The sequence below is a fragment of the Ricinus communis genome, chromosome 1 (assembly GCF_019578655.1).
Source record: "Ricinus communis isolate WT05 ecotype wild-type chromosome 1, ASM1957865v1, whole genome shotgun sequence".
NCBI classification, from domain to species: domain Eukaryota; kingdom Viridiplantae; phylum Streptophyta; class Magnoliopsida; order Malpighiales; family Euphorbiaceae; genus Ricinus; species Ricinus communis.
This window is the reverse complement of record NC_063256.1, coordinates 4,331,702-4,345,819: the sequence shown is the minus strand read 5'-3', so window position 1 is coordinate 4,345,819 and position 14,118 is coordinate 4,331,702. Positions and strand designations below refer to the sequence as shown.

Below are 14,118 nucleotides of genomic sequence, written 5' to 3'. Positions count from 1 at the left end.
TACAAGAATCGAAAAGCTACATCTGTAATTTGTCTTTTAAAAGATCAACTAATTCATACACTAATTCTTGCTGTCATATTCTTTTTCTTAAATCAAAACCCTTATGCTATGTGATCGTATCTTCTTTATTTCCTTTAAAAAAAAAAAATAATTCATAATAAGACCTCATATTCATTTCCTTTTCTGGGATCAACCAGAAATACACAGGGAATATGTGGAATTACGATAATAGAGGAAGAAGAAGAAGAAGAAAATCCATAAAATGGACGTACTTCATATCTCAGTAACGTTTAATCAAAGAAAAATTATATAAGTAGGCCAATCATTATAATTCGATGATACAGCAGAACAGTTGTATTTTCCTGGAAACACTTCATACATTATGCGGAAACTGAAAAGTGGAAACAAACAACTTGATCATCAGCTAATTAGATTGAAACCAAACACTAGCTTGTTGGTTGTGTGGTCTCCACTGCCATTATCAGTTAACTATTATATTTTACTTCTTTTGAGAAAGAAAAGTAAAATATATAAATGACAGCCCCAGATGTCGAATTATGTTCGAGATGATATCTAATTAGAATCTCCATCTGCCCAACTGTTCTCAAGTCTTTTTTCTTTAATGCCTCTTTTTGGGTTTATCATCAACACAACTCTCATTTTTTCAATTGACCTTTTGCTAAAGAAAATCTATCTTCTTAATTAAGGAGCACTATATATTTATAAAGCAGGTGACCCCATAATAACTCATAAAGAAAGTGCATTGCCAGCTATAACTATAGTGGTGTTCAGTGGATATATATTGATGGTCATGTTAATGGGCTCTATATAATGTCCATTTTGCACTAATTGCATTCAGAAAGACGATCAATGTTCTTTCTTTCTTTTCTTTTTTTCTTATTCTCTCCTCATGTTATATACTGTCTTCTCTATGACATCAAATGAAATGAAAGCATTCGAAAAGATATATATATATATTTTTTAATATACGAATTAAAAACTTTATCTTTTTAGTTTTAGGTTTTGACAACTTATGTTGCTTTCAATTTGAACCCCCCACTTTGGAAACCACATAATCTTTTTTTTCTTATTTCTTTATGGAGAATTAAGGCCATGGCATGGCATCACTAAGATGATTCTTCTCTATGTATAGTTTAGGCAAAATCTATTATTAAATTTTTGTACTTTTTAATTTTGTCGTATTATATTAAACTCTTAAATTTTTATTTTTATTTATTTTATTGAATGGTTGTATTTTTATTTTTATTTTCATTGAGAATCACAATCCTTAATAAATTAAATAAAAAAAATAAAAATTAAAGAGTTGAACAAAATAAAATTAAAAAAATTTAAGGAGCTTAAAAATATATTTTACCAAATAGTTTTTTTTTTTTTTTAAATCACAAATAAAGAAGGTAAAGAGTAGTAACACTGTGTTTTAGTCTTTAGACACACATGCACCTTTTTTTTATGCCTGCTTTGTTTTCTTTGGTGTTGCCTTTTGAAGATCTTGTGAAGATTTGATTAGTTGGATACTTAACTAATAATCAGCCGTGTTGAGCACTAGTTAGGTATAAATAAATCACTCTATCATGTGTAGCCTGCTCACTGGTTAATTTAGAGAAACAGAATTCAAGTTTTGAATTTTTTTTTTATTTTTTTTTTAAAATATGCATAAAATTATTAAGTGGGTCAATGAAATTAGCAAAAAGCATAGTGAAATAAAATAAACAGAAAAATGAATAATACAAGTATCTGTACCTCTAATCATAGAAGATTATAATAAAGAAATGATTTTGACGTGAACGGCAGAGAACAATGAAAGCGATTTTCTTTTTCTTGTTAAAAAAAAAGAATTGAAATTCCTATTGTATCATATGATTAAGATATTATATATATGATTCCCTCTGATTTAAGCTTTGTGTTTGATTTTGACAAGGGAATTGTTTTTATTTAATTATTACATTATATATGTCCTTATTTTATTAATGTGGTGGAGCTGCAAAATTGGTTCTCCATTTGTGTCACAGATTCCGAATCTTATAAAAATCAAGAATCGATCAAGTTAGTTCTCTAGTGAAAGTACCCTTTCAAATTGGTCAAATTTTTAGCAACCAATAATGTCTAAATATTCCTTAAAATCTCGTGGCACATGGTGATCCAATGGTCAGCTTCTTGCCAAGTATATATATTAATATTTCATGAAACAGTTATAAATACAGGGGATAAAGAGTTCTAAGCCTTTGTTCTAATTAAGGTGAACTAAACCGGATTATAAGAAAAAGTAAAAAAATTATAATCTCTAAACAATTAAACTGAATTAATTGGAATTCAACTATTTCAGTTAGGTTTATTCCTGGTTGGTTCGATCTTTACAAATTCTTTTAATGTTTTATTCATATATTTTAATACTAATATTAAAATTTTGGTGGCTTTATTTGTTTTAAAAAGGGTTTTTGTAAGAATTAAAGCAAAATTTTATTTAGGTTTTAAATTTTCAAATTGAACTAAAACAGATTTGCGCTACTAACGGTTTAACTTTTCAAATTTGATTTAAGTTTTTTTGCTCTCTTTATCTCTCCAAGTTGTGGTGGGGAAGAAGAATTTTGGGAATTAAATGTGTGATATGAGAATAGGTTAAAACATGCGTAGATGGTCACATCAAATGATGATGATGTTAATGAATAATATGCAAGAACACCTTCTCCTATTTGTTCACGTTAAGTAAGAGGTTATAATCAAGTGAGAGATCACATTAATTATCTCTCTCAAGAGATGGGTCTATGCCATTTTGATATGTAGGAAACTTTAGGTAAATGGTAGGCCATTACTGAGTGAAATTGTCATCAATTTAGCAGTTGGGATATTCTATAAATTAATTATATGCCTGTCGATTTCAAATTAACTTATCCCTAAATGTCAAAGGGCTTTTGCATAGAAGCTTCAGGAACGATATATGTATTTATACACGCACTACCTATCTATATGGAGTATCTAACACAACTAAATTTTCAGGAATAATATAATAAATTCATTTGCTTAAACCTAATGAACAATGTTCTTTCTTTGCCTGCTTGCTTATGCACTTGAATAATCTGATTGCTTGTTGATTACAGTTAAGGGGGTGATTAAAGTGGTTAATTAATGTGACCTATAATTCAGTACCACACTAATCTTTATTTATCAAAAGCACCCGAACACAGCACATACATGTTCTACAACTAGAAGCAATCAAAAACTTGTCAAAATGACCTGTGAATGTTCTTGGCGAAACTAATAATGAATACAAATTTGATTAAATATAGCAAATGGGTCGAAACTAAAATCTTGAGTTAATTTCATAAACACAAAATATATATATAAATATATAATTTAGAATTGGAAGCAAATCCAACCTAAGCAGTCATATTAATAATTGAAACTGAACCCTTTTAGGCTACAAAGGGAACATGATAGGATGGTCCATATGCCAAGTGGTTGAGGCACCATCATAATGGAAACTTGCAACTAAAAAACTTTGATGCTCTTTTGGCATATCAATTCAGTTGAGGGATGTTCATATATCTCTCTCTCTATATGTGTGTTAATTAATTGTAGCCAGCTAAGAAGAACCAAGAAACAGGGTTCAGTGACAAGTACTAATTGTTTGGAAGCTTAAGTTTAAGCCAAGATCCATGGGGGCATTGAAGCACTTCAAAATTAGGTCCACTTACCACGTGCAAGGTACCATCCCACCACCCTAACCCCACCTACTCACATGCCTCACTCTCGTTAGTTGATTTTGCACATGGATTGGCTTCTCTCTACCCATCTTCCTTTATTAGAATAATTATAAGGATGTTTTTGTTTTATGGATTTTGACGAATTATACCATTTTTAGTTGTGATTTTGCAGGTACAACAAAACTTCAAAAATATAATATAGAGAAGCTTAATGATAGTATTGAGGTTTTCTTTTATACATTTTTGAAGTTTTTTTATAGTTTTTGAAATGTAAACTACAACCCAATTTGCAAGAAAGACATGTACTAAACTATGAGTACTTAGAATTATTCACCTCGAACTTGCTTAAGTCAAATCTAATTGTAAATTTCATTTGATTTCATTTATGTATTTTCAGTTTTAATTTATGATTTTACACTCAAAATAACTAATCTAAATCTAACTCGACCATCTTAATACCTAAACATATTTAAATAACAATTTATATAAATTCAATCATGTTATATTAAAATTTGAAACATGATTAAGAGAAAAAGCACAGACTGCCTAAAGTAACTAAATCATGTGTACCCAGTTTAGAAGTTTGATATTTCTTTAAGATTATTAAATCAGTTATTCAATTTGAAATATATTCAACTCCAACATCTAAATCCCCACCTCTTGTCTTAAACCTATAACTTCTAATATTATGACTCGACTATTGTCTTTTTGTCTATTTATTAATATATATGAGGCTAAAAACAGAGAGCACATTAAAAATAAAAAAAGAAGTATTGTATATACCTTTTTTATTATTATTTTATTTATAGGATCTTTTTATTAACTAAGGTAGGGTTATCAAATAATAATTTAGTTTTGGATTTTTAGGTGCCAACCAACCATATATAGCTAATAATCAAGCTGCCAACAAAAAAGGATGCTTAAGAAAAACAAGCGAAAAGACTCAATCATGGACATGTAATGGTGTGGCCAATTGAAACTTCATCATGATGTTTGTGCAAATCAGTCTAAATCACAACAAGGGTTAGTTTTTTCTACAACTTCTCCAAATAAAAAGAAGTATCTCTCTTCTTTCTCAGTCAAAACCAAATTTTGAGAATGATAATGTAGCAAAAATGGAGGTTTTACAATTAATACGATCTAACAATATTATCAAGTTTTCTTTTAAAGAAAAATATTTTGAATATTTTATATTTAAATAATTAAAAGATATCATTCATTTTATAATTTTAATTCTAATTATTATTATTACTGGTGTACCATATTCTTAATAAATATATTAAAGCACCCGAGCGAGAGTGATAGAGTTCTTAATTTGCACGATGACTCAAGCAATTAACAAATTCCAAAATTGGGTTATATACTTCTGCAAAGAATAAACTAATCTTAATCTAGATTAGATCCCTTTCACAAACAATTAAGAACAATTATATTAATAGTTTAGTTTTAATTATATACTGATACAGATCAATGTGTCTAATTTATCTCCTCTGTACACGTGATTTTAGATTTTGCTTTCAATATAATTAAAAACCCCTCTTAATTAAAAATTAAAGAAAAACCAAACAAACAAACAATTAAAATGGTTTACCTATTCGAAACTTAATAATTAAATATCATAAAACTTTTTTAATTTGGGAATTATCAAGCATACTTAAAGTGCACATGTACACCGAATTAAATAAAGTATAAACAAACAAAATACAAACACCTTAAGACATGTAAATTAAATTAATTATAAGAGAGAATCAGAAAACCCTAGATTACTTGCAATTAATCGAACGGCATGCGGGTTTTGTCTTGTTATTGGGAACATATGTACAGAAGGGAACTTCTTCAATAATACGGTCAAATGAACTCTTTAATGACACTTTGTCTACCTCTGTTTTTGCAATAAATAAATATTAATAATTAAACTGCTTTTGCTTTGTCTACTCACTGCCCTTTATTTTACAATAAAGATTATTCTGGGGTTATATATATATATATATATATAAGTTGAGTGGACTATACTCATTCTTAATTTAGTATTTTCAAAAGTAAATAATGGTGAAGTTGTGATACTAATATAATCCTTGGTGGAAGTGTTCAAATTAAATGTTTAAGATTTTCCATGCTACATTTAGTGATAATGTCTTTTTGTTGTTGATTGGAACTTAAGATAAATACTATTGATCTTCAAAGCAGGCCACTTTAATTTACTCATTCGAAGATGTCTATTAAAAATTCAAAATTCAATGGCCACCCTAAATTATTATAATACCTATATCATGATTGAATTTAATATTATTTTACAATCCATATTATTGAGTTATATTTTTTTATGTAGGAGCAAAAAGTTTAAAAATAAATTTTTATATTATATTAAACAATAATTTATTACCTCATAAATTATTATCAATTAGTTGTCCGTTCGAATGCTGAACTGATAATTACTATTATTTTTATTATAAATATTTTTTGAATTCAAAAATTAGACTTACAATTTAAACTTATTTTTATAAGAATTAAATTATATATGTATATATAAACTATTACTTTTATTTTTTATTATAATTTTTTAATTTGAAAAACTGGAATTATATTTTTCTATTTTGAGAAAAAGTATATATGTATAAAATTTGAGTAATAAAAATGAATATATTATAAAAAAAATATCTCAAAAAAAGTTTTTACCGAGAATTTGGAATATAAATAAAAAATGGAATTAAACCAAACAGGTTACGTTGGGTCAAGCTTACCAAAATTAATTGTGGTACATAAGAACACAAATATAAACACAAGGAGGCAATAGAAACTTGCCAAAATTTTGAGGGGTCAAGGCAACCTCTAGCCATGATGAAGATCTGCTCCCCCAGACAAAATTCAATATTATTTTATCACATATTTCCCAAAAGCAGGACGCAATGCTTTTCATGTACTGCGAGGTATACATTCAATAACTAGACTATTATAATTATTATTGATTCTGTAAAAGATGGCCTTTGTTTTGGGTCGTTTTAAATTATAGTTCTTTCTTTCTTTCTAATTGTTAGCTTAGTAAATAATTCAATTACTTAATATATCATTCATTAATAATATTAACTAAAAAAACTATAAATTTAAATCCATATGTAGATTAGAAGCAGATTATATTTCTATAATCAATAGAGTAAAATTTAATTTTTATTCTTATGAATTGACTTGACCTAAATCCGAATTTCAAACTCCACAATTCTAGAAATGATTTCAATACCAACCCAATTTTCCTCATTGAGTTAAATAGGAAGCCAAAAATATAAAGTCCGTTGGACTATTATTAGTGAAGTGGTACACACATCAAATGTCATATTAATTGCATGGGTGACTTTTTATGAATACAAAACATTAAACAATAAATAAAAAAGTGGGGGAAAGAAATTAGAAATAGAAATTACTGAACCATTTCCCTCTACTTATTCATTATTATTACTTGTTAACTAAAGAAGTCCTATTTTGCTACCCACCTCATTTATTAAATCTCTGCCAGGGTCACCATTCTGATCAAAATAGTTTGCAATATCACTTCAGCTTGATTCCCTTTTGAAGTATCCCAGAGCATTAAAACCCCAGCTGGTTGCTTGGTGGTTACACTTATAACCCATTGCACTAATTACTTTTCCTTTTGGCTTTGATAAGTAAATTATCTTTTACTAATCAGAAGAAAAAAAAGGGAAAACCCACAAAATAAGTAATGGCCACTATTACTCCCATAATTTGAAGGCCGTTTAACACAATAATTCCTTTTTATTTCTTTTCTAGATTATTCTTTGAATAATTCATTTGTAGAGGTTCAATATTTTCTTTTGAAACCACAGCTTTTACATAAATAACTTCTTTAAGGACTAATTGTGTGAGCATAGTTTTATTATAATCTTTTTGTGATAGAATATCTAACTTCTACTATTATAGGCCGCCATTTGAGAATTATTCAAAGGCTAACTAATACTCTAACTATCTGCGAAAATATTCAAATTAAAAATTTAAAAATTTTAATTTAATATATTTATAATTTATAGTACTTTATCAGAGCATTATCATAATTTATCAAATCCGTATCTATTTGACGGAATGCTACTAATAATAAAGAATATTATTTAAAATGAAAAGCAGTTATTTTCGAATGAAATAAAAACTAGATTTAATTAATAGGAAAACAGTTTCACATTTATTAGCCTAAAAGATATGTGAGATTTAACTAATTGATATATTAGCAAAACAATAGTCAAGGCGAATTATGAGTGTAATAATTTTAATTTATTTATTTTTAACTTTTGCTAATAAAAATAGAATTAAAACTATTATTTAATAAAACATGTAAAAGTAGATAAGTAAATATATATTGAGATCAAAATAAATTGTAAAATTCAGTTTTTTCAATATAAAAAGTAAAACTACAATTTAAAAAAGAAAAAGAAAAATTCGATTATTTTATTTATGAGATAAATATTAAAAATAATTATTTATTATCGGATAGAAAGAGATAAAGCGTCCGTGAAGGAAAGCAAGTTGGGGTGTGAAGCTTTTTCACAAAGGATACTTACAAACCCTAGAAACCTTATCCTCGTTTGAAATTACAGCAAATTGTCCCTATTTTTGTCTGTTATGATATGAGTTACTTTTTCTTTTTCTGGCCTTCCTCAAAATCTCTGCATAATGCCTGCAGATATTAAATAAATAGGTGCCATCACCTGTCACGCTATCACCCATTGCACCTCTACACTCGTTTCTCATTCTTTACTTCTTTAACTGACACAAAGTTGCTCCCTCCTTTTTTATCTTTACCACTTAAATTCTATTCTAAACTTTATATTATTGTTTAAAATATTTCAAAAATCTAAAAATATTATATATATTTTTTTATATTTTCTGAAAACACTTTTCACATATTAAGAGTTCATCGGGACTTCTTAGGCTCGACTTTGCACTTCGGCTCTACCTTTATTATGTTTTCATCTCTTTTTCTCATTTTGCCTTTCTCCCTAACTATTTCCCTCTACATAACTTTTTTTATCCCATCCTCTCATTGCATTTGTCACTAATTATTCTTCTTTTATTTATTTATAATTAATGAACTTGATAACATGATTAATTATTTATTTAAAATATATATTCAATAAATTTTTTAATACATGTGCAATAATTAAATATTTTTTAATTTATCAATCTATTTATTAATTTTAAGATTTAAATAAAATTTACATCTAAATTCAAAAATTATATAGTTAGTCTTTATTTGAAGAAGTAAACTTAAACTCATTTTTTTTTTTTAGTCTTAAAAGTAAAATCCTTCACTGGATTAGATATATTAGAGGCTTCTTTTTATTTAAAAAATATAAGACATTTTGAGATAATTTCTTACGAAGAGTAAAACTGTTTTTTTATTTTAAATTATAATTTTTTTTTATGGTATAACTATAATAAATAATGAAAAATCTAATTTTTTTCATATTTATAAATATAAAATATATAAAAGCTACTATTTATAAAGTATATTTTAATTTAATATTATTTTTATAATTGAATTAATTAATTTAAAATGTATTAAATATAATACTCGTGAATAACAAATATATAATTTAAAAAATTTTAATGTAATCAATGTTGAAATTCTGGAGTTTAATTAAATTAGAAAAGTGGTGCATCATTTATCTATACCCTGCTGGGTCCTTTGATTTTCTTTTGTGTCTGTGATCTTATCTTACCTCAACTCTTTGACCCAAAAAAAATCAGATCTACCTCAACTTACACCCCTTGATATCACGAATCTCGATGCATAATATAATCCAACGGTGAGTATATGAATGTGCACCAACTCTTTAAGAAAATGATGAGCATGAGCATTTCCTAAGGTGTAAACTTCTTCTTTTTTGTTAAGCATCTTCTCTCTCTCTAGTAAACGTTTTTTTTATAAAAAGTTATATAAAAAAATCCCGTATAAAAATATTATTAAATAAAGGAACATTAAAATATTGTAGCTTTCTTTTGTTCACTCATTTGACCGAAACTCCACTTTCCTCCCTTTGTCTATATAAACCTTTCCATCCCCTTCTCTCTCCTCATCCAGCTTTTCTTTGCTTCCATCTCTCTCAGTTTTCTTTCTTTCTTTCTTTTCTTTGTTTATTTATTTTTCTTGCTCTCAAATGGCAGAAACACCATCAAAGCGCCAAAGGAGTAATGAAACTTATGCAGAGGATGTCGAAGAAAGTAAGAGACATAAATCTTACAACCAAATACTCTCCCTTCTTGAAGAAGAAGAAGAAGAGCCAACCCAAGACATCTCTTCTCTCATAACTACACTTCAGCAAGAACTCGACGACCCTCTTTCTTGTCCATCGACAGAAACTGGCAGAGAGAGCCCTTTTGCTACAATCACGTCCGCCATTGAAGACTACCCATCTTCCTCTTCATCATCATCTTCTTCTTCTTCTTCCATGTTATTGAAGGAAGACGAGGAAGATGATAAAGATAGGGTTATAAGACATCTTCTTGAAGCCTCTGATGATGAACTTGGGATTCCAAATACAGAAACTGGTTCTGGTTTCGATGATGGCTATGAAGGTTTTGTTAGTAGTGCAAACGGGTTTAGTGGAGTAGATGGATTCTCTCTTTGTGATGGCTTATGGGAGATTGAAGATGCTAATGCTAACTACTATGCCCTGTTGCAATCTGAACTATTCATGTAGCTATAATCTTTAAAAACAAAAAAAAAGGAAAAAGAAAAGGAAAGAAAAAGGGATTAGGGGGTGTAGATGGAAAAGAAACGAAATGATAGAGGTTCAAAAGATGAAAAAAGAAAAGAATTCGTGGGATCAAAATATAAAATGGAGAATATTTTTGGATTTTCATTTTAGTCCCCTCTTCTTTTTTCTCTTTTTGTAAAATAGTATTAGTGCCTTCTCCCCCTCTCTTCTTTCTAAAAGATTAAAAATGTAGAACAAGAAAATAGAAAGATCTCACCAAAAATTCTTTTTATCTTCTTTTTTTCCCTCAATTTTCCTTTATATTTTTACTTTACTGGATATTGACAAATTAAGATGGACTGAGGACAGATTCTGGCTGGACAGACTGCACAATGCCATCACCTTCCCAAAAGTTAAAAGGACAACATTAACCTTATATGGTAAAACAATTTTATAAAAGAAATAAAAGCTGTTGGCTTACCAAGTGTCAGATGAATTCACACGTCTAATATCATTCGATTTATAATTAAATAAAGCAAGACTCTTTTTAATGATTTTAACTTTAGCAGTTTTATATGTGAATAAATAAAATATTTTTGTATAATATGGACTTCAGATTATTTTGCATATAATACTTTTCTATCCAAACGATTTAATAAATAAAAATATATATTATTTATATAATTTTTTATTAATATTCTCTAATTACAGCTTAGTTTCATTTAAAAAAAATAATATATTAGTTATAGTTTAATATTATACTAATTAAATAACGTCACTAATTCTATTTTATAAAATATATTATTATATTAATAAAGTAACTTTAATTATATATAATAATAATATTTAATACTAAAAACAGTAATTAATTATATTAATAATATTAATTTATATAATATTAAACTAACTAACAAATTATTTTAAAATAATTGTTGTATTTTTAAATTAATACGATTTCAATTTTTTTTAAAAATAATTATTTTTAAAATATTATAATTGATATTAAAATTAAAAAATTAAATTAAATTATATCTATTAATTCACAGAGTAAACAAAATAAGTGCAATGAGTAATCTTCATGCTGAAGTTGTTGACAGCTTTGGAAGGTTCCAGAATGAAGTTTGATATCCATTGAAAGGGTAAATATAATTGATATTTATCATATTAATTTTACAATGAATCTAATTTGACAAAGTTTCACCCGGCTCTAAGATAGTAAATATACATTAATTATGTTTTAGGTGGATTAGTGAATTGATTAGGTATGACAAAGACAGCAGCACTAATTTTGCTAAGGTAGCTCCAACTTTTTTCTCTTCGTCCAACTTCGTTTCCTCACTGAAAATAGGAATATTTCTTTACATGCTCTACATGTATGACATCAAATATGAAAATTTAATTCACAATGAATTTATGATTAATATACTAAAATATTATGAATTATTTTAAGTAAAGTCTTAGTGATAGGTATATATATTTATATAATATATATATATATATATATATTTTTTTTAATTGTATGTTTTATTTATATAATATATAGAAATATGTATTTACTATCTCATTTTAGTTTTATTTTCTAATTTCAGATATTAATATTAATAGTTAAGAGAAAATATGAGCTAAATATTTATAAATAAGCTTAAATAAAGTTGTTGCTTCCAAACCCGAGTATTAAAATTGCGTGAACTACTAATTTTATAGGTCTAGCTAAATATATCAAAGTCCAGTGGAGGATTAATTAAGTGTTTTATGTAATTATTGACTATTATCAGTTATTTTACTTAAGTTATGACAATTAAGAGTTGTAGAGATAACTCTTAGAAGTTTTGTACTTAAAAGAAGGATTTTGCAAAAGAAATCTCTACAAGTAGTGGAGATCAGTTATACAAAAGGAGACATGTATTCAGTTGCATCTATCTATTATTCCTCTTTCTGTAATTATATCCAATTCATCTTCTACAAACGAGCTTTTCAATAAGTGGAGAGTAAGAATCAATCATTTTCCGCTTGAAGGATTCTTTATTTAAAAAAAATTTCTTTTGTCTAATTTTTATGTATTTCTATTTAATTATAATAACTATTTGATTAAATATATCATATTACTTTTATAACTATTTAGTTTAGTTTTTTATTATAAGTGAACCTTATTATTTATTTATTTATTTAAATAATAATTTATCTACATTCACATCTTTATTAGTTATTAGTTTTAATTATTATTGTTAGTTGACTATCATATCAATTTAAAGATAATACTTATTATAAAAATATTTAGGTTCAATGTATTAGAGATACTACCTTTACCTCAATCTATCTTGGTATAACAAATTTTAACTCCATTATTAGTTTGAATACCTAAAAGAAAAAACATATCATCCTTTCATTCATTAGACTTAAACTTGAAGTAAAACAAGAGGGTTATTTAGTAAATAGTTAGACTAAATACTAGTTTTATCATATATCATAACCACTGTATATTTATTTTATATTTCATCATATTTATTTTATATTTTACTTCTTCAAAATATTGATTTAAAATATTTAAATTTATTTTTAATATTTTTGTGTGATAGTTAGTCTTAGTAATACATATTCTATAGTTCCTTGTGAAATCTACCTAATAATGAATTTATTTTTACTACAGGAATGGTACGTACACTTTCAAGTATATATTAATAAATATTATTTAGAATAATATCAAATAAATTGATAAATAGTTTATATAGGTTCGATACGTAATATTAAGCATTTTCCTTAATATGTAAAATGACATTATTGTAATTTTATAAATTTTAAGATTATAATTTTTAAATAAGACAAAATAACAAGTGTTTCTTACGGTATTAGTATTTGAACTTTTCTATCAAATCTTACCTTTCTCTTTTATTTATTTATTTTTAAATTAGTAAAGTGATAGAGTTTGTTAAATGTTGTTAAAAGATAAAAATTGGTATTTCTATGTATCTTTGAGAATTATAATAATTATCCTATAATTAGTGAGAAAAAAGAATAAAATCTGAATTACAACTCGTAAAATATTAAATTTTCATAAAATAGTATATAGAGAATAGATATTATAATTGATTATTTTGAAAATTAAAGGAATTTGAAAAGGGAATTTGTATCCCTTTTTTTTGAAAGATTATATTCTTATCCCTCTCGATCCACCTCAAATTGAGTCGTCTAAGCATTGTGCTTCTCTTTTTTGTCAAAAAAATTGAAAAATAAAAGGAGCAGGATATTTGAACTTATTAAAACTGTAACTAATTCAAAATTGCATTAACTATTTATTCTTTTTCACTCTATTTTGTTGCTTTTGATCTCTGCAGAACCCAAATATTTTACTTGTAAATGGGTTTTGCCAGGCTTCTATCTTGTGCAATAATCTCAACCAGAAAAAAACAATGTCTTGGTTCTAGTTTAACTATGTGATCCAATTAGTATAAATTAATATTAAAGGGAATATGAGATTGTTATATTGATTACGATAAATTTTATATTTTTTTTAGTTTTTATTCAATAAAAATCTCAAAAGAAATAAATAAAAATATCGAATTCAAGACTTCTATCTTAAAGAACAAAAGCTCTTACTAATCTGAATTGATTTGACGTTAGATGAACTAATGTTAGGCCTGTAAAGAAAGGTAGCTGTTATTGTTGTGATTACTAGTGGATTGTTCTAAGCATGTGGT

The 14,118-nt window shown here is 26.4% G+C and overlaps 1 protein-coding gene across 1 annotated transcript; it reads left to right on the top strand.

Annotated features, from left to right (window-relative positions):
* The first annotated feature begins 9,727 nt into the window (after window positions 1-9,727).
* LOC8281863 lies at window positions 9,728-10,715 on the top strand. The gene has a single exon (XM_015721292.3). It carries the CDS (start codon window positions 9,884-9,886, stop codon window positions 10,424-10,426), a length of 543 nt encoding a protein of 180 aa, XP_015576778.2. The 5' UTR covers window positions 9,728-9,883; the 3' UTR covers window positions 10,427-10,715.
* The last annotated feature ends 3,403 nt before the right edge of the window (window positions 10,716-14,118 follow it).

What these genes read in the sequence shown, in the direction of transcription:
- LOC8281863 (XM_015721292.3), top strand. Translation starts at nt 9,884, where the DNA reads ATGGCAGAAACACCATCAAAGCGCCAAAGGAGTAATGAAACTTATGCA.